The 22183-nt window shown below is 40.9% G+C and overlaps 1 protein-coding gene across 2 annotated transcripts; it reads right to left on the reverse strand.

Annotated features, from left to right (window-relative positions):
- Window positions 1-1174: 1174 nt before the first annotated feature.
- Window positions 1175-21497, reverse strand: TGIF2 (TGFB induced factor homeobox 2). 2 transcript variants are annotated; one of them, XM_026697620.2, is made up of 3 exons: window positions 21171-21497; window positions 17882-18120; window positions 1175-4463 (listed from the first exon to the last, which is right to left on the reverse strand). In XM_026697620.2, exons 1-3 carry the CDS (start codon window positions 21187-21189, stop codon window positions 3882-3884), a joined length of 840 nt encoding a protein of 279 aa, XP_026553405.1. In that variant the 5' UTR covers window positions 21190-21497; the 3' UTR covers window positions 1175-3881. The 2 variants fall into 2 exon arrangements, with proteins under 2 accessions (XP_026553405.1, XP_087785252.1); XM_087929126.1 differs by lacking the exon at window positions 21171-21497 and adding an exon at window positions 19988-20267.
- Window positions 21498-22183: the final 686 nt, after the last annotated feature.

A 22183-nucleotide genomic window follows, 5' to 3' on the forward strand; every position in this document is an offset into this window, starting at 1 on the left:
GACCTACTTTGCATGGATACGTATTTTTCTACTCCACTTTTACATCAGAATTCTAGAAACACAATGTAGATTTACTTTCTGAATACTTCAAGCATTATCAATAACCCTGTACTTTGTTACAATGAAAGAAACTGTTCCCAGTAGAATTTTAATGCCAAGATTCATGAGATCATCTCAAGTTTTTTTAAAAAAACATTAGGTGCTATGCAACATGCACATTATGTGAGATATGTATTTATGTTCTGGGATTGCCTGTGTAAGATGATTATATCCATTAAGAAAACACATGAACATAAGAGCAAATGTTAGTCACTAATCAAAGGATAACAGAATTGTCTGGAATCTCATTGAAATCAGTTAAGACAGTTGGGAAACAGCTGGCCTGGATGAGAAATCTCCAACTCAGCTAGTCTGCTCATATACGTAATACTAATCTTTCATTTGAGAGCAGCACCAGATGTTCTCCACCCATCAAAGTCTACAGTTGTTTTCTCAATTCTTATTACACCAGTCCCCAAAATAGGTCAAGTAAGGTGAGTTATCCTCACAGAGAAATGAATAGAGCAAATTAGACGAAGTGGCTACAAGAAGCAATATTTGTTCCAGTTTTGGAGAACAGTTAATTCTCCAGAAAAATAATCATTTATCTGGCTAATTTCATAGAAATTTCAGATTGCAGAGATCTATTTCCCCTGGCTCTGAGGAAAGTTTTCCATACATAGTATTGTCAGGCACAACCAACCAGACCCACACATGCAGAGTTCCAGCTAACTACTTTATTATATTCTGCCTATAATACAGGAATCTCCCCAATCTCTGAATAATTAGAACTCGGGAGGAGGGGAATAGATGTCAGCCCTAAGTGCTTTTGCAGTTGCACAGGAATTCCAGGCTAACTCTGCACTTGATCCTTCCTCCCCTCCAGGCTGTGTGCTTCCCAAAATTAATCTCAGAACTACAGAATTTTGAGAAACATGCACAAGTATTTTATAGAACCCAGAAACATAGCTGTGATTTAGCCTGCTGCATCTTATGATGCCGCTACTATCACTTTAAAGTCTATTGTACAAAAGGAAAAATGATGCTAAAGTTAAATCTTTTCATACCATCCAATTTCATACCATCCAATTCAGACATCAGAACTGAAGATAATGCACTTGCTAGGCAATTTATCTTTTTAAAAAAACCTTTATTGATTAAAAAAAATTCCAAAGTTATTTACAGTAGTTCTGCTCCATAAAGTTCAAGCAAAAGAATATTTTCTCTCTTGCAAAGTTCCCATCCCACCTGAAACAATATCTTTGCATCATTAGGACAAAGTACAGCAGTATAACAAAGAGCAGCGCGTTGCAGGAACTGGATTTTAAATTTTCTTTTATACTAAAGTTTCAAATCTGTTTAGGCACTTGGTACAGCCCATTAGATATCCTGTGTATTATTTAATCACACTGGTCCCACTCTAAAGGAAATCAGTGATGTATGTACCATTAAAGTCAAGTACGCTACTAGCCAAAGGTATATTTAAGAGGGACCTGGGACACAGCTGTTCAAGGAATTTCCATTTCAATAGTACACTAAAATAATGCCCAATTCCAAACAATAAGAAAATGAAATGTTGCTGCACATTCTAGAAAACCTTGAGGGGTTTCCTTTTAAAAGGATTTGAAAAAGAGATCAAAGGACTGATACGTTCACCATCCAGAATTCAATTAAGGATGAAAACTGACACAAGACTGATGAATGCCCTCAAACAAAGTAGCAATAAATGAATAGCTTAAGCTTTTTCCAAGGCAGCTCTGTGGGCTTTATAACAGAAGGAGGGGCCCTTAAAAGCACCTTTGGATTATTTTAAAGATGACTTTGGGTTGAAATGGCACAGTTTGCTACATCCCATCAATGACATGGGGCTAAGGGTCAAAGAGCACCCCAAAAGAGAAAGGAATGGACAAGGCTGTGTCCAGCAGCAATTGTGGGTTTCTACTAATTGTTTTAGTAGCACTTTCCAGGGGAAGAGGAGAAGGTTGAGGGGGAAGGCACTCTCAACACTGATAGAAGCCATAAGGCTTCCCACTTGGGCTCTAATTTTCCTACAAACCATTTATTCTCCTCCCCAAATCTACCACAAAATCAATCGCCGGCTTCTAGGCCTGGTTCAAAGATTATCTGAGAAAAAGTTGTGTTCTGCTGGGCTTTTATCTTTACTATTCATGCAACATAATAATTAGGCTAACACCCTCTAACATTAGTGTTTCTCAAGATAGATATATAGGTGTATATAATAGATCACTATTTAACTTACATTTACAGTGAAACAGCACTATTCAAAAGAGAGGTGGGTGACCTTACCACCACCCAGGGTACGCCATTCTTATGTGAGGTTTTGAACTCAGGACAAAAGCTATTTGAAAAGAAGGATGCATTCTTACTGTCTTCTAAGCGATCAACAGACAAGCCTTGATTTCCCTCCACCTAAAGTGTACCCCTTTTCTCTAATTTTGAATAATAAGTGATTATTGGGTTCATCGAGACTATAGACATATGAACATCACATGGGAGTGAGTGATCATCAGAATCGCTAGTAGAATGGAAGCCCTGATCTGCTTGACTTCCCTTCTTGTCCGTGAGAGGGCACCCTTGCTCCATCAGCAAAGGAGAACTACATTCAGCATGATGAAAGCAAGGATACAGAAATACCCAAGTCAGAGTGAATTCTTGTTGATTTGTATAGGTAGTTTTGTCAGCGCATCTGTCAGGGATGCACCAAGATTCCCAAAGTCACACAGAGATACAGTTCATGTCCAAGATTAAAAAGGAGAAAGCATCGTTTAAAGCAACTTCACATTTGAGAATTTTTGTGTTTGTTTTTTAAGTTTCTTACTCCTTCACAACTTTGAAATGCCCTCTCATATAAAAAAACAGCTAAATTTCTGCCAGCACCTAAAGCGGATCATCCAAACCACCATAATGCTTTTTTAGTTTCTTTTACTGGCACCATATTCACAAGGTGATGCTCAGCTGTTCTTCCTGTCCAACGGAAAGAAAGAAGAACGCCACAATCTTTAAAGATTCTTTTGTTACTTATGGGAGACTCCCATCAGGTGTGATGTTAAGGACCAGCCACATATTCACACCAATTCAACAATAGGCTACAACATGGTACAGCTTTAAAAGAAAATGAGAGGGGAACATAAACACCCCGCCCACCGGAAATTAAAATTAAAAGTATGTACGGTATTTAAAAAAAAGCCGAGGGTGGTGAAATAGCTCTTTGCTTGTCTTCAGTTATCAAAAGGGAAGGGGGGGGGGAGTATTTGTTTCTGAGAAATTGCTTTGGACTGATTTCTCATCCTAGTCCATGTCAGTAAGCTTTGGAAATCTGGGGAAGAGGGAGGGGACAGGAAGGAGGTAAGAAGTATTGTCTAAATCCTCCACAACATATCTTTTTTTTAAAAAAAGAGTCAAGCGTTATAAAAACATCAACCAGCAACTACATCTTCTCAGAAGATGTTCAAGATTGGAGCCCTTCCAAGAACAGCGTAGAGCCAGGAACCACTGCCTGAACAGACCATCTCCTCCGGTCAGCTTCAGAGAGATACTGACTGGTTCCATAGCCTGATGCCAACCCAAAGGATGAAGTAGTGTGCCCTCCTTTGAGGGAAATGTTTATGTAGAGATGGGGGGAGGGGGTGCCTTGTATCCAAGGTCAGCTGGCAGCATAGAGGAGAATGGAGGCTTCCATCATAATGGTTCCCGGTTTGACAAGAAACCGTATCACAGCATTAACTTCTAATGGGAGCTCTCGCTGCAAAAGCCAACTGAAAAGAAACCCTGGAAAAATGAAAAGGCTGCCCCTCCAAGGGGTAACCGGAGGCTGCAGGAAGTTACTTGTTTTTTGCCGGAGAAGATTCTCTCTGTGGCGATGGAGGCAGTTGCCCACTCAGCTTCTGTGAGTCAAGCTCAGCTGCTCTTTGCAGAGCCACTTCCACCAGCAACTGGAAGCTGCTGAAGTCCTCTCCGAAGAGCTCAGGTGGTGTTGGAGGAGGTGTGTTGAAGAGTCCACTGGTGGGACTGGAGGCTTCTGCCCGGGTGAGAAGAGCCAGCGTGTTGCCTGTTGCACTCAGCTGCGACTGCTTGGTATGGGATTCCAGCTCAATCCGCTGGAGCATGGATCGTTTCTCTAGGTCGCCGGTCACAGTCAAGTTGCCAGCCAGTGGCTGGGAAGTCTGGCAGATCACAGGTGGGCACACAGACATGGAGAGGACCTTAGATGTAGTGGCTGCAGAAGCGGCAGCAGCAGGAGGCACCATCAAGAGTCCAGAACCTGCAGCAGCTCCACGGGAAAGTGCTACATCACTGGCTTTGGTGCCTCGGCGAGAAATGGTGAACTGGTTGGGGTCTTTGCCATCCTTTAGCAGCATATCAGGGAGAAGTCTGCGCCTGGCATTGATGAACCAATTGCAAATCTGGAAGAAATATATCAAAAGGGTGGCATTAGATATACCTGAAGCTGGATAAAGACACATGTGAACTCAAACCCCAAAGTCGTGGTGGTGATGGCCTTTCTCTCTCAACTTTCTACCAGTAGAATCGGTGCAAATATAGAGAAATTTGAATTAAATTGCCTCATGGTGTAACCGGAACAATCTGGAACTGAACACACTCAAAACCGTAGAAATGGTGGTAGACTTTAGAAGAAACCCTCCCATACTACCACCTCTTACAATACTAGACAACACAGTATCAACAGTAGAGACCTTCAAATTTCTAGGTTCTACTATATCACACGGCCTAAAATGGACACCTAACATCAAAAACGTCGTCAAAAAAGCACAACAAAGAATGTTCTTTCTGCGCCAACTCAAAAAGCTCAAACAGCCCACGGAGTTGTTGATTCAGTTTTGAGTCTGTCATCGGCACCTCTATAACTGCCTGGTTTGGTTCTGCAAGCCAACAGGACAGACACAGACTTCAGAGGATAATTAGGACTGCAGAAAAAACAGTTACTACCCACCTGCCTTCAATCCAGGACCTGTATACTGCGCAAGTCAAAAAGAGGGCTGTAAAAATATTTACAGACCCCTCACATCCCAGACATAAACTGCTTCAACTTCTTCCCTCAAACAGTGCTATGCACACCAGAACAACTAGACACAAGAACAGTTTTTTCCCAAAGGCCATCACTCTACTAAACAAATAATTGTTCAACACTGTTCAACTATTTACAAAGTGTGCACTACTATTACTGTTAATTTTCTCATTACTCCTTATCACCCATCCCCTCCCACTTGTGATTGTATCGCTTGCATCCTTACGATGTATTTATCGCTTGTATCCTTAAAATTTATATTGACTGTTTTCTAGTATGATTTGATGTTTATTGTACCCTATGACTATCATTAAGTGTTGTATGTTATGATTTTTGATTCTTAACGAATGTATCTTTTCTTTATGTATACTGAGTATTTACACCAAGACGAATTCCTTGTGTGTCCAATCTGTACTATACTGTACTGTACTGTACTGTACTGTACTGTACTGTACTGTACTGTACTGTACTGTACTATACTATACTATTTAATAGCCATAATTGAAAGAGAAGTTTAAAAATTAAGGGCAAGGGTAGAGAAAATTCAGTGGCACGGCATTATATTTCTTTCTTGTGTAACAACAGCCTCCTAAGGCAGACTAGACTGAGACAGAAATGCAAGATTTTTTTACTATTATCTATTTATAAGAACAGGTTAGTTAAAGCTTATTCGTTTTGCCCTGAACCAATCCACATTTTTTTTGACATGCAACTAACTTCACAGCTAGTGTGGCCTTCAGCTTAGAATATTTTAAAGATGAATTTATATCTACATGTAGTCCCCAATCAAGCTCAGTCCAAAATCCCAGTTACTAAATGATGCAGTCATAAGGCTGCCATTGTTAACAGAGAGTTATGAGTGGTTAAGTGGAGACAGTCCAGGGTGCAGGGGTGACACGGGGGATGGGAGGGGTCCAGCTAGTTGGTGGGATTCTGCAGCCACCCCTGGAAGCCTCAGCCACCAGGGCCAGCAGTGCAGCACAAAGCAGGTGCATCCAGGAAGCCTCAGCCATTCCATCTAGCCCAACAATGGTTAGGATTGCAAGAGTTCTGCAACTCCCCGCACTCACCTTTCTCCCCCTCACCTATGCACTTTTGCCCTCCCTGCACAGCAACACTCAGTAGTGGCAGTATCACTGCTGGGGCTGAAGTAGAACCGAGGGCTGACAGAAGTCCCAGCATCTCCAGGGTTCTACTTCAGGCCCAGTGACACATCACTGCCACTGAGAAAAGCCATCCCAAGTACTCACCACGACCAGTCATGCCAGCACCATTGTGCAAAGCCCATTCTCCCTGCCACCCTCCACTCCCCAAGCTCTGCTGCACCCTGCTGACCTTCATTGCCTTAACCCATTTCTCCAACCCATGCGCCCCATTCTTTCTCCAAGCCATCCATCCAGTTCTTACAATCCTCCAAAAACTTGGTCTTCCTCAAATCTTGTGAGAGCTTACCCAGATCTCATGAGAAAAGACTTACAATTTGAGGAAAAAATGGCACTCACAATTTGAGGAATGGTCTTCCGAAGCATTGCCAAGAACAGGGTTCCTGCTGTTCTCCAAACTGTGTGCCTGTTCTCATGAGAACTATGGAAGACCAGGTTTCCAAAGGATCTTGAGAAAGGGACATTGCAGCTTAGAGAAAGAATGGTTAGCACAGCTTGGAGAACAGCACAAGAGCCAGTGGGGCACAGCAAAGTTTGTGGAGTACAAGGCGGTGAAAGCAAGTGGAACTTTGTGCTGGCATAACTGGCCATGAGGTAGGGTTTGAGTAGGTATTTCTCAGTTGCAACAGTGGTGCTGGAGTTAAAGTAGAGCTCAGGGTGGTGGGCAGATGGGTAAGAGTACAGTACTAAAGGTCTTGAATCTCTACTTCAGCCACAGTCCTGCCACTGCCGACACTTAAGTGCTGCTGTGTAAGATGGCCAAAGGGAAGGGGATAGACTGGTGGGGAAATTACGATGTAGTTAGAAGTGGAAACAACCTGCAAAGTGCCTGGAATTTGATCACATGAACGTGGATGCACTACAGTGGCCATAACTTCAGGCATGGGTTGTAAGTTCTGTTTTTCAGCACTATTACAATTTCAAACAGCCACTGAACAAATAAATGGGTCATATGTCAAGGACTACCTGTATATGAAGTAACTAACTTAACTATGTTCATGCATTTTTAAATTAAAAGTAAATACTTTTTTTTAATGCTATCTACCTGTATACTAGTATAACAATGTCCTTTCTCTCAAGCATATGTTCCCTCTACTCTGCCAACCTACTCTGGGCAGGACTACCCAAAAATCCATTTTAAAAACATCACAGTGACACTTTGGTCAACTATCACTAAGTAATTAACTTTCCCAATTTCATACACATTATTCTCCCTTTAATCACATCCCCAAAAAGATACTGCTTCTAAGCTTTTTCAAGATCCTTAAAAAAGTGGCAAAGAAAATTGTAATGCACATACTGAAAACAGGGATATATATTAAAAACACCCTCATTTTAAAAAAAACTAACGATTACCATTTACAATTTATTTTGCATCCAAGAAAGCTTTAAGAACTCTGAACATACTTTCGTGATTCCTTGCAACATATAGAAGTTTTGCAAAAGAAAATAGAAAACACTTCCATTCAGGAGAAGCTCAGAATAGAAATAAACTTTATGATTGTAACACCATGATTACAAGACAAACAATGCAGTTTTGAAAACATTCTGCATTCCTTCCACCTGTTTTCACTTTGAGGGGGAAGAATAAGGCTATTCAGCTTGTCATTTGAATTTCTTTTTCTGTGTTACAAGCTGGGATCTGCCCAGCCAGCACAGAGTAAAAGCACAGAAGATTTCGTCCAAGATTCCTGGCATACCTTCTCTCACAGTAGATATGTTGAAAAGTGAATAAAAAGTATGTTGGTTGTTTCCTTTGTATAGGCCAGAGCATCCTAGCTTATGATCACACACCTTCAAAGTTTCAGTCTACTTCTTTTCAGTCCTAATTTGGCAACTTATTTATTACTTTCAACCAAAGGCTGGCATTGTAAAAACAAAAACTTTGCTTCATACAATTTATCTACAAAGAGATGATCATTCCTTAATTGGTTCGAGATCAAAGGAACCTGTAGGGCAATTCTTTTGTTCAATGGTAAAGCCTTCTTCAAATTAAACTCAATGCCAGGTGACTCATGGATACATCTAAGCTATTTGCAGGTGGTCCACTCTGCTTCCAGGTTACCCTTTCTACCTAGCCAATTCTGACAACAGCCTTTGCATTTCTTGGGAAAGGTATGTCTGCCTTATTAAGATTTGGAGATCAGCCAATGTCAGCTTGCTGTGAAAGACTACAGAAATTAGGGGGTTGATTTTGGAAGAAGAGATACATTAGAATTATATGCAATTGTATATGGTGTGCAAAGTGTAAATAGTGAAGTTTTTTTAATGTTCATTCAAGTGCAACTAAATTTGAGGTAATTCAGGACTGATAAAACATGCAGTTGATTACAGAATGCTTAAGTTGTGACATAACTTCAGATGGAGTGATAGACACCAATTTAGATATTTTAAATGGCGACTATACAAATATAGCAAAGAATCTGGCTGCCAATGGCTATTAGTAAGCACAGCAACCAAAACTGCATCTTGCATATTATAAATACCAGATGCTAGGTAGGGATAATGAAAAGAGTGCTACTATCTTCCAGTCCAGAACTATGAATTTCCTGAAGACACATTACTGGACACTGTGGGACACAGAATACTTATGACTGGTATAACATGTACAAGATCCACTAAGATAATTTTGTTCTTATGAGCAAAGCCCAATTTTCACTTGATAGAAAGAGTACCAGACTATAAAACTATTACTGTTTCTAGTTAGAACCAAGTTTATTCTTGCCAAACTGTATAGACCAGAATAGTTCTTATTCTAGCATAGAATACAAATGCTGCTAGCTAGAATATTTATGCCCACCCACTCACAGCTTATTTTTGTATATTCTGTCTCCTATGTAAGACCACTTATTCCGCATGTCGGATGCCCCCTCATGCAATGGGATCTCCATTCCCCAAATTCTCAAGAGATTGATTGAGGACGCCTACAGATGTCATGTTCTTGATGTCATGGTCCTGGATGGTTTTCCTCCCAAGAGAGTAATTTCATGCAAATAAAAGCAATTTAAATTATTGCAGGGAGAGAAAAAAGGGTTAAATATGCTAACTGGCTGATATATATTAACAGTGTTATTTTCTAGAAGTCTTCAACATTATTCATCATACTTTTTATACAGGTCATCAATGTGGCTCTAAACTTGTTCCCTGAGGTTTTTTTTTTAAAAGCCCTTATGGAAGGAAGGAAGATGGCAGGGTGCAAAGTAAAGCAACAGTTTCTAGCATCTTCTTTCTTTGCCTCAACCTCATGGCCCTGTTGATGGTTCCACTGGCAAAACATACAGAATCTTGTTATACATTTGAGCTGAGTCCTTTCTCATGTCATCATGTTGAGTTTGTTGTACTGGGTTACATACTAGTTGTATTCTGAGTCTGCTTATATGAGGCACCACATTGATTTTGTTTATACATGTATATAAATACAGTATACTGGGTCTCAGTGTATTTCACCCCCTCAAAGCTTTCACATCATAGAATTCTGAGCCACCTGAGTATCAACCTGTGGCAGATCGCAGCACATCAATCCATTAAGCACATCCAAGTTGGCAGTAAATGGAATAAAATTGCCAAGACTCTCCAGAAGCAACACTGAAACACAAATACCCCCTCCCCATGAGATGAAAAATTAAGTTTTCAGACTGTTTCTTTCATAGTTATTAATATTTCCAATATGAACAGTGGACATTTTTTGAGTTGCTTCTGCAAAAACATATCAAAAAAGATTCAAGAGGAGTCAAGAGGAAAAACTAGGCTAAATACAGGATATCAGCCCACCAAATTAAAGGTCACTATTTAAAAACTTTCCCCAACTTGTCACTCTCCAAATGTATTGGGACTTTGACTCCCAGGCTGCAAATATAAAAAGGTATAATATCATTTACATGATAATTGTTATGATTTTCTATTTCTTCCAACACACTAAACCTACCATGATACAGGTCCTTATGTACTGCCAAAGCTATATCAAATTTGAACAAGCTCGTACAAAATCCTACAGAATATTTGCTTACAGTGATGAACCAGCAATACATAAACTTGAACAGCAGAATAATACACAATTGCATCCTTGGAAACGAGCAAGGATATTTTAATATAACCAATTAGTGTTATTATAGATCAATTACCAAAAGATCAGCAGGAATTCCTATGTAATGCCATAAGAAGTGAATTTACAGAATCTTGGGAGGCAGAGCAGCTAGTTATACAATTTGTTTCATACATACATTAGAGTGCCATACAAATTTTTCTATTGAAAGTACAATGGAAATGTATGCACTTCAAAGAAAACAATTATGGAAATATAAATCAAGCAGATTGACTTATCTTTTTCAAATCAACAGTGCTGAAAAATGTTCCCTCAAGGGCACATGTTACCACAAAATTCCCTTTCACCTTTTGTATCATTATATTATGCAGCTGCAAAGACATAAACTTTCAAAACTATGCAGTTTTGAAAATAAACTGGTCATTCTGAGTTTCCAGGTTCATGGCTTGTCAAACGTTGTGCCTCTCCGCTCTTCATTGAAACAGGTTTCTCCCACCCTTTTCAGGCTTTTCCACCAAGGAATCCAATTATTAAAATATTCTACTTCTTAAAACAAAAGTACCTCGTTTAGCCCAGAAACTTTTTAAAAAGATTTCCTTATGAATAGCAGAAAGATGCTTTGCTCATATAAACTTCATTCTAATTCATTTTAAAGCATGCACAGCCCTAGCAAAAATGGCCAAAATACTCAAAAATAAAATACTGCCTATCACCTCAATTCTTCTATATTTCAAATATGTGCCACAGACTTTATGGTAACAAAGTATGAGCTTTCTTTCTAGGTCCCTCTTTCTTTATTGCCAAAAAGCCAGCAATAGTCATCAGCTCACTATGGTTGATTTCTCTCCCATCACTCTGTATACACACACACACACACACCACACACAAAACAGAGAAATAACACTTGTTTAATCTCAATCTTAAAAAATGATTTAGAGAAATTGGGACGCTACCATACTGTATACACGCCCTCAAGATTTCCACCTAGTAAATGTGCTGGCAATACATTTTATGGAATTCCCAGCTATTAGCCATTTTTCCTCGGCATGCTGGGAGTTGTAGCCAAACACATCTGGAAGACAGGTTTAAAAAGGGGGGGGAATCCCTCTCTTTTTTTTTCTTTTAAACCTTTACATACATGGAAGGAGACATTTTTTTAAATCTGAACTCTCTATTCCTATAAATATTGACCCTTAAGAGACAAAAAACTAGCAACATCTAGTAGATGAGAGAGGGAGGGAGGGAGAGGGAGAAAGATCCAGTTATGTTACTTTTAGAATTACAAAAAGTGACCTTGACTATTTTAATAGTTTGCAGCAAGCAAAAACTCTTTTTCTGCCTACAAGCAAGAGCTGAAACTTGTTATCAGACTATCTGTACTCCCAGCAAGCTAAGCAGAATAGAGTAAGCATTCTTCTGCAGTTAGATCTAGGCTGAGAGTGTGCTGGACTTGGGCCGTGGGGAGAGATGGGAACAAACTGTCAAAGGAAGCTCAGAACACCTTCAGGAGTGCTACTGGCTCCTCAGCAACCCAAGTGATCCCTGTCATATGGGGAAAGTTAGTTGTCTGCTGTAAAAGTCTCAAAGACTATGAAATACCAAGTTGCTCAGAAACAAAATTAAAACACACACAAGAACTAGGCTGAGCCTCTGAGATCTGCATTACCCTTGTGTGTTCTTATAACGTTGTGCTCTTCTCAGCTATCTTGGAAATGGTTGACTGTAAGCTCCTTGGAATAATAGTCTTTATTATTTTTTTTTCCTTAGCTCACCAAGCAGCATAAACCATTACTGCTGTTGCTTTATTAGTTTAGTCTAGAATAAGACAAGTTAAACATGCTAGTTCTTGCTTATCAAGAGCCTCAGTGGCTCAGTGGTTAGAGTGCAGTACTGCAAGCTACTTCTGCTGTAGCCAGCTGCTTGCAGTTTGGCAGATCGAATCTCCCCAGGCTCAAGGTTGACTCAGCCTTCCATTCTTCCATGGTGGGTAAAATGAGGACCCCGATTGTTGGGGGCAATAGGCTGACTTTGTAAACCACTTAGAGGAGACTATAAAGCACTATAAAGCAGTATAAGTGCTATTGCTATTATGCTAAAAACTAAGAATTTGGTAATACAATTGGCATAAGTGTAATATAACTTATCTTTTATCTTTGCTTTTATGAGTTTGTCATTTTGTTTTATTTTATTTTGAGTTAACTATCTTGTATATGATTTTATGACTTTTTATCTGCAAACTGCCCAGAGTTACTTAGATAGTGAGATGGGTGGTGGCTAAATTTGATAAATAAATAGTTCAAACATTGCCTGTTTTTAAAGATTCCAATATGAACTATACATCACAAAATAGCTAATTTGGCCCTAATTGCACATTACTTTAAGATGTGATCTAACCATGGTGTATGTAATTTGTGACCATATAATAAATTTGCCATGAAATATAAATTGTAAAATTCAATAGTGGACTTTACGCATTTGGCATAATCAAAGACAAGTAAACCAAATTATAGCCTTATATATACCTAACCAGTTCCACCTTTTTTTGTTTGCAATCCCAATATATCTTTTTCGTAAGGCGAAAGAACTAGAATGAGAAAGCAAATGTTACCATAGATAAGGCTACAATTCAACTTTCCAACTATTCCTCAGAAAGGATAATAGATTCACAAAAACTTCACTCTAGAGAAGGTTATTCACTACGAAATGTCAAAAGTTAGAGATAATAATTCCAAATTTTACAATATAAAGTCCACATTGCAGTTGGATTGGGGATTATAGCTAAGATATTATAGGGATGTTATTATAGAAAGCCAATTTAAATCAGAGTTAAAAGTTGGCACAGAAAATTTTAATTTATTTAGTAGCAATTAACTATATCCTACACTTTGGGAATGAATAGGATTTTATAATTAATAACATATTTTTTAGCCTTTTGCACAACACAGAGAATGCTCTGTGCGCTGCCCATATAACCTACTATCAAGCCTTGTGCCCATATAACCTACTATCAAGCCTTGTCTAACTTTTATTAAGTTAGGCCTGAAACTTTGCGATTGCAAAGGCAGCCTACTTAAAATGGAGTACCACCAACTATTTGTTGAACAAGGCTGTGTTATTTGGACATCTCAAACAGAAATGTATCCCATGAATTAGACTTGTATTTTTAGGAAATACAAGTAAACTAAGCTAACATTGCAGGAGAAAACTCAATCCATTCTTCCTTCCTTCCTTTGCATGGCTGATATTTTTATGGACACACTTATTTATTTATTTATTAGATTTGTATTGCCGCCTATTTGCCATGGCGGCTTACCACAACTACCACATATATTTTCTGGTCTTATCTGTATATATCACAGAATGCAAAGCTTTGCTTCTGGTGAACTACTTGACTTGCTTACATGTATTTCACCAGGCTGGAAAGCTCCTTTAGAGCTCTTCATAGTATTTTAGCTAGCCTAAAAATCTGTAGCATGAACAAAACAGGCCACCCTTTATTTTATAAATTGCAAGCTTCTATAAGCCTGTATAATATGACTAATACTGACAGTAAACCATTAAAGTACTGGATTCCCACAATAACCTAGTAAGAACTGCTAGCTCTAATGCCATGATCTAGCCAGTTTCTCTTCAGTGAAAAAAGATTTTATTGCAAAAGGATGAAATAAAATCTGATATATTGGTAATATACCAATCTATGCCTGAAGCATTTTAATCTGTGTGGTTCCATCAAATAATTGTCAGTGACTGCACTGAGTTGAAAGGTGTCCAGAAACTTCAATGGGTACAAAATATGCCTGCCAAAGGATTGAAGGAGTTGGGGATAACATCATACTTTATAGAGAGACTTATCTGGTTGATGAGAGCTTTCAAGGCACAACTGAAGATATTGGTTTTAACCTCTGAAGGTCTCTACAGTTTAGGGCCTGACTGACTGACAGGTTCTATCTTACTATGCATCTGTCCAGATTTCAGAGGCTATTCTTGAGGCATGAAGGAGCAATCTTACTACTCTATCACTCCCAATCTTTGGAATGCACTCCCCCTTAGGAGTTTCACTTAGCCTCTACTTTCTCTTTTCAAGAAAGGAGCCTGAACCAATCTGTTCAGCAACGCTTAAGCTGGTTTGAGGGTTTTAGCTCAATTTATTCCCTCTTTTAGCCATGTTGGTCCCTTAACAATAGAAAAGCGGATATAAATTAGAGTTCTGCCATCTCACCTGGAATTCAAAATGATATGTTTATTGAGCCTGAATTCTGAATTCACTGTTGAAGAATCCTAAATTTGCTCACATTAATAGAATTGTAACTCCTGTCCCTCCTGCCCAATCCTCAACTATACCCTCAAAATCTACTCTCCAGTGTTTTGTGACAGAAATGTAATTGGATAGTGGGGCAGGGGGGGAGATAGGTTGAGAAAGAGTAGAAATTTCCCTCTTGTTCCTCCATCAACGAAAACGTGCTCTCCCACACCATTAGAATCTGATCAGAGAAAGAAAACTGCTACTGTCCACTCCAATCTGGAAAATATAACAGTTACTGAATTGGAGCATTAAAAAATAAGTAAAATAAGTATCCTTGCAGCAACTTTTGATTCTGAACCAGCCAAGTATAAAAGTAGATCAAGGATCATCTGAAAATTCCAGGTCTGGTTTAAGAAGTTTTTTTTAAAAAACCCAACTCTTGGAAGAAGGCAATGACGAACTACTTCTGTACTGTCGGCAACAAATCTACATAGATGCATTCACTAACCATTAGATAGTAATATTAATTCTGAGCAGTCTCTACTTTGTTGGATCAAACCAATGTTCATTCATGAGGCATCAAGATACTTTCCTCAGTGTAAATCCAGAAAATTAAAATGTCCAACTTTATCTGAAAAAAATTGCCTTTATAATAATTTCCAAGGCTTGTGCTCAAGAGTTTAGATGTACTTCTTTAGCTGTTTTTGAAAAGCTGTACCATAGCAGAGAAATTTTAATTGTATACTTATTATGTTGCCAGGTCGCACCTATCCTACAAGGTAGAGCTCATGACTTCTTATCCGCATATTACGGGATTGAATCCAAGACAGTATTTACTGTTTATTGTGAAATTGGCCAACTCTTTGAAAACAACCTTAGGACAGCTTCGAAGGGGTCTTATTCAAGAAACTTCCATTTAATTTGAGGTTTGTTTTGTAGAGACTGAAGAGAAGGAGGCAAGTTTTCAGGAAAAAAAACTAGCTAAATTCAGATATTCAGAGTCTGTCACTGCCTGTTATTTCAGCTGAAATTGCTTGCATCTATACTGAATTTCTATATTGGCATTCTCCCCGAATTTCTAAGTTACATACCTCCTCCCCTGTGTAACTAGACACAGGAGAAAAAATTAACATGAGGAAATAAAATGAATTATCTTTGGGCCCAGAACTCAGCCAACAATTTATTTAGGGCAGAGCTCTCCAAACTCGGCAATTTTAAGACTTATGGACTTCAACTCCTAGAATTCTCCAGCCAGCATAGCTGGATGCACAATGCAGCTGAAAGAGGAGAAAAGGAAGAGGACAAGCAAAACGCCAGCCATTTAAAAGTGCAAGGCTGCCATTGTATTTGGTTGAATTCTATCCTGATACCAAGGCGTGAAATCCAGGCCTGCACTGAAGACCCTACGCTAGAAACTGGGAGGCTCTGAGTGACAGGCTTTCCTTAATCATGAACCTCAGCTGACTTTGGGCCAATTCCTCAGTCCTGGGGAGAAGGTAATACCAAACTGCTTCCCAAAAAATATTGGCCAAGAAAAGTGCATGCATCTGTCCAAGCAGTTACCAGAAGCCAAGACTGATTTGAAAGCACACAAAAAGTAAAGCAGTGCTTCAGATGTGAAGAAAAAGTTGTGGTTCAGATCTTGCAAAGTGAACGCAACCAGCACTTTTCTACAATCCCTTAAAGCAGACACCCTTTGTCATGGATTGCCTATCAGCTCTCTGCAGCTGCCACACAGCCCCACACACTGCAGGCAGGTGCTACGCTCACACTCCTGTATACTCAATAGCACCTCTTTTGTCTTCAAAATTGAAACACTGAAAGCTTTAATTAATATGGCTATGGATGGCTAAATCACACCTTAAATACAGGTAGTGCTCAACTTACAACAGTTCATTTAGTGACGGTTCGAAGTTACAATGGGTGGCACTGAAAAAAGTGAGTTGTGATCGTTTTTCAAACTTACGACCATTTGCACGTGGTCACGTGGTTTACATTCGGATGCTTCACAACTGACCCCCTTTTATGACACTCACAGTGTCCCAAGGTCACGTGATCTCCTTTTGCAACCTTCTGACAAGCAAAATCAAAGGGGAAAATCAGATTCACTTAACAACCATGTTACTAATTTAAGAACTGCAGTGATTCATTTAGCAAATGTGGCAAAAAAAAGTCATAAAACGGGACAAAACTCACTTAACAAGTTTCTCACACAGCAACAGAAACGTTGGGCTCAATTGAAGTCATAAGTTGAGGGCCACCTGTAGTTAGGCATAAGATAAAATCTGCTTATCTAGTTACAAACATTTCTTGTAATTATTTGTCAGGAAAAAAATCCCATCACAGACACCTACTCACCTACACACTACTTTGCATTCACAAAGATCATAAGACGACATTTTTAAAGGCAACACAAAGACAGTTTAATAATGTATCTGGTTCTGCAAAGACAGGCTAATCAATACTTATATTTCTGCCCTAACCTCTCCTGGACTAGTATAGGATCTGTGATAGTGCCACTGAAATCCTAACCAGGGTTAAAGAATAGGCGCATCTTATATACTAGATCTAGACATGTGCTTGAAATATCCCACCTCATGGAAAATTGGGCCTCCAGTGTTTGATGATTTAATGAGTCACTGAATAGTTTGGCGGTAAAAGCTATATTTGGAAATATCACTGAATACTCAACCACATTCTATATTAGCTTCCCATCACAACTAATGTACTACAAGCATAGGACTGGAGTTAATTCCACCATGTCATTATGATCTTAGCACAGGGTTACTTAATGAATCTTGGATATTCAAATTATAAATTCATTACTAACACCACCTTTAGATTTCTTTTGGACAACAAACTAGTCAATTCAATGAGGTACCTATTAAGTATTAGACCTACGCACAACTATTATGACGCTTGCTTCCCTTCTAATATTTATATCCTAAACTAGTTCTCTTCTGTTTTAATTAGGAAAGATCAAGCCGGACAAAAAACACATTTCAGGACACATTAAAGAGGCAGAAAAATATTACTTCTGTCCTTCAGAACACACAAAATATAGGAGTTTTTCAGATCCAATGTCAACAATAAGAAGCTGTGACTCTTTTAAGGAAGAAAGCAGAGCTAAAAATTTGTATGGAAATTCTGTAGTTTAATTTTTAGTGCAAAACTTGGTAAATAGAAGCCAACTAGTCTGTGTCAGGGATTTGAAAGCATAAAGCCTAGCTCTTATTTAACAGCTTTTCCATTTTGCAAACTTTCTCCTCGCCCCCACCATCCACCCCCACCTCCTGCCTTAATTTCAGAGCCACCTTCTGGGAAAACCTATATACGAAGTTTCTTACTTGTAGAACAGAGAGGCTTGTCTGTCCTGAAAGGCTGAGTTTCTCTTGCTCTGAAGGGTATGCATTGAACCGATGTTCATACAGCCATTCCCGCAGGATCTTGACAGACTCTTTGGGGAGATTGCCCCTTCGTTTCCTCTTGCCAGGCTGGGATGGGTCCTGAGAAAGGCTCCCATCGTCTTCCCCAAAGTCACTGTCGGACATTGTGGAACTGTTGGCAGATCTGTCTTGGTTCAAACCTGAAAGCATCAGAATTGTTACGTTAAATGCAACAATTTGCCATCCTTCTGGGACCAGTTTCTGCAGAAGTAGGGAGCAAAGGGGTAGCGAGTGTATTTAATTTCATATGCTTTTCTGGACAATCGTGTGTTCTCATATATTAGGATATAAAACCTCATATCAATGATGTCAAGGAACCATTAGGCATATCCTGAGGAGATGCATCCTGTCGCTCTATCACACTCAGAATGCTTTGTGTTCCTCAGTTCTGAAATAGTAGAATCTCACCTTCTCTGTAATGCAGAACACCCTTAAGAGGCAGCAGCAGCAGCAATTAGTTTGGTTAGAAATTAAAAGCTCTATAGCACATTAGTAACTCTCCCCCCCTTCAAAATATTGCCCATTTCTTTTACAACAAACTTTTGACGCAGCTAACCATCCAGTGCAATGACTGGGTTCCTTTATGACAGTCTTCAGGAAGGAGCATTTAGGAGTTTTCTTCCTCCATTTGTCTGTGTGTATTTATCTCTGGAGTTGCTGTATAGACTAAAATGCATTCATTAAAACATTTTAAAGAAAGATAAACAGTCCCACTGGAGTTTTTAGTGCTTGTTGAACAGTGATGAAACCATTACTCAAATGTTAAGATATTAAAGGGCACATTGCTTTGGGGGGATGTTGAAAGCTGAACACATTCTGTTCTTGAAAGTTTCTTTCCTTAAGTACAGATTGTTACATTTACCAGCATTTTCTACCACTTCAAAAGGAAAAAAAGGGAAGAAAGTTTAAAAAAAAAGGGGGGGGGGAGACAGAAAGAACCTAAAATGGTCCACAGAAACAATCAACTTTCAGTTTGGTCAAGGCTGGCTTCTTACTGCCTTTTTCCAGACATGTGGTCGAGTATGTTTGGAGCAAGGCATTTCAAAGATCAACAAGGACCCACCCCCAGAAAGAGGGCAATACAAACAGCAGACAAATTCAAGTCCATTGAAATGCAAACCCGATTCCCTCTCGCTCTTTCTCTCCTCCCGCCCCCCACCCCAAGAGAAAATGGCAAGACTTTGTGCCTAATTAAAAAAGCAAATGGTTCCTCGTCCGATTCCTGCAGGCAACCGAGCGCCACGGGGCTTAGAGGAGTGGCTGGGTACGTGAGGGAGGCATTCTCCCTTCTGTTTTAAGTCTGTAACTCATCAGGGATGGAGGAGGAGGAGGTGGTGCCTTTTCTTTCCTTTTTTTTCGCTGCCGTTTCCTCCTAGCCGTGAGCTACTCCACCAGCAGCTGCACATGGGAACGGCACAATCCAACCCACAGGAGGAAGAGAGAGAAAAAACGCGCGCGGGGGGGGACCATTAAAAATACAAACAATACAGAAAGACAGAAAGCCAACAGTTGGTCCAGTTGGTCGAAAGCCTTGTTTTGTTTTGTTTTCCTATCGGCTTATATTTCCGCCAAACCGCCTACTTTCAACCAAAAACAAAACAAACCAGGACAACCCACCAATACCAAAAGCCAGCAGAGAGGAAGTTGAAACGGCAACAAGCGGCAGCCGCCGTGCCCATTCCTACACAAAGGGAATGCCATTGAAACCAGCCCGACGAGGAACGGAGGGGGGGGGGTGAGCCCCGATAACATTTTTCCCCCTTCCGTTTGAATTCAAGATGTCAGAAGTTTGCTCCAGAGCAAGAAGCGCGCACGCTTTCCCTTTTTTTTTCGTTTTTGCAAACGTGATTGAACTCCCCTGGATTTCGCGCATCGGCAGTGGCTCGAGCAAGGATTAGGCGCAGGAGTTTCCGAAAGGGCCAAAGAAAAGTAAAGTGGAATGCAAAGATAACTTCGCCTCAGCCCTCCCACCTCCCCTCCTCCCCATCCCTTTCTTTAAATCCCTACCCGTCTCTCCACGCACGCACAAACCCGGGACTCCATGTTTTCTGCCTGTTACATCGCGGCACTTAGCCCCAACTCGCCTCCTCCGAAGCCCTTCCATGGAGGGATCGAGGGACAAGGCTGGGGGTGAGCAGAGACCCTCCCCTCCCGGATGAAAAGGGTTCCCGGGCCCCCGAGGACTGGAAGCGAAGAACGCACTGAGGAAGGCTCATACCAAAAAAAAGTTTCCTTCAGTGTCTCTTGCCCTGAGTGACAGATGCCGAGACAGAGTTCTCTTTGTTCCAAAAGAAACAGGAACTTGCACCCCCTCCTGCCCCCCCCCGCACGCGTTACCCCGGTTTTAACACCAAAAGCATCTCCCCTCCCCAGCTGTCATTTCTAACAAGCTGGACAAATCAGCAAGGGGGAAAGGGGGGGGCAAATTTTCTGGAAAAATTAAATTATAACCCCCAACTCGTGATTTGGGAGGGAGCAAAATATGAATTTTATTTGGGGGGGGGGGAGAGGAGGAGGAGGAGTTTGCCAAAGAGAAAATTGGGAAAGTTGCCATTTTGAGATTGGGGAGAAAAGAAAAACACGTAAAAGTCCCAGAAAAAGAACCTCTGCAAGTTATTTGAAAGCAAGTAATGAGGTTCCGGTGGTCGCAGAGTCCTGCCTTTGTTCCGGCATGGAGAAAGTTGGATCTGCTTTTTTGCTTTTTCTCCTTCACCGTTGGACTCAACGGCACCGAACAAAAGAGTCCCTTCCTCACTCCCTCGCCCCCCGGCACAGTTGAGTGCTTGGAAGGCATTTTTCCGTCGCCCTCCTCCTCCTCCTCCTCCTCCCTCGTGCTTTTCCAATCTCTGCTGCTTCCCCAAGCGCCACTTTTGGCAAAGTTGAGCAGCTTTTGCAAGCGGCGGAGACAGTCGCGCACACAAAAACAGACCCGGTCCCTCCAGGAGGTGCTCCATTCTCTACGCCCACACGCACGCGAAACTTCTCCCCCACCCCACCCCCGCGTGCTTTTTACAAAACAGAAGCGGGTTTGCACGCCCCCGACTCTCTGCCGGCGCTTTCAGCCTGCAAAGTGCTCCCTGCAAGCTTTGGCGATCCCAACAAAATTGGTTTCCTACAGTCGAAAGGAGAGATGGTTTAACACCCCCACCCCACACACAACGCTCCAGAAACTTCCCTCCCGGCCACTTACTTTTCCTCGACGGTTTCATTTTCTGTCTTGCTCTGCTTCCCACTCCCGCCGCCCCCCTGTCCCCTCCTGGCCGCGTTCCCGGCAGTGTTTGTCTTCCGAAGCCTCAACCGAGGCGAACACTAGTTGCTGATGCTGCTGGATCCTGGCCGGCCGAGGAGATGGGACTTCTTTGTGTGCGCGCAGGCCGTTCAAGAGGAGGGGTCTCGGGGCTGTTAGATGTGCTTTTAATACCTAACCTGCTATACGGTCTGACAGCTCAGCCTGGAAACTACCTCTCCGGCTGACGTCAGCTCGCCTCTTCCAGTGACTGCTCGGCTCCGCGCATCCAGAGTGCAGTGCGGGGGCAGCCCGTTTAAGGAGGGCGCGGGTCTCCTCCCCCTCCCCAAGATAATCGGGAAGGCGGGGGAGGGGGTGCAGGCGGAAGGTGGGACTCGGCAAGGCAGAAACAAAAACAGAAGCTACAAGTCCTGGAGAAGGAGGTGCGAGTTGCACGCCTGAAAAACTTTTGATTGAAAAACAAAAGTTTGCATTTGAAACACGCACGAACGGACGGTCCTCTCTGCTTGGTTTTCGAGAACGAATTTGCGCAGGGGAGGATTGCAGATCAAAAAACAAGCACGAAACCCTCACGAAATGAAAAAGAAAAGAACATTCGCCTGAAAGTTTCCTTGCACTAATTTTTCTTCCATCTGTCCAAGGCTCTTCAAAAATTGATCTTGCTTCATCGTGTCTAAGATATAACTTCCCATCCTGCTCTCCAAAACTCAAGTCCTGTGCAGAACCCCACCAAAGAGACACACTGAACCACAGACTAAACCACATTTTAGTCTAGCAGTGAAGGACAGGTAAACTGTGATTCATCAGAAATAATGGCAAAATGAATGGAACAAACTGAAATAAATGTATAAAGGAATATTGCACAGAGGGGATTTTAAAATTCTCATTAAGAGAATCAAAAGCTAGAACAGCAGCACCGAAAAACTACAAATCTTGCCCATTGTCACAAGTCCATT

This window comes from Pseudonaja textilis, chromosome 3 (genome assembly GCF_049901715.1).
Source record: "Pseudonaja textilis isolate UNSWEBS1 chromosome 3, rPseTex1.2, whole genome shotgun sequence".
Lineage (NCBI taxonomy): Eukaryota > Metazoa > Chordata > Lepidosauria > Squamata > Elapidae > Pseudonaja > Pseudonaja textilis.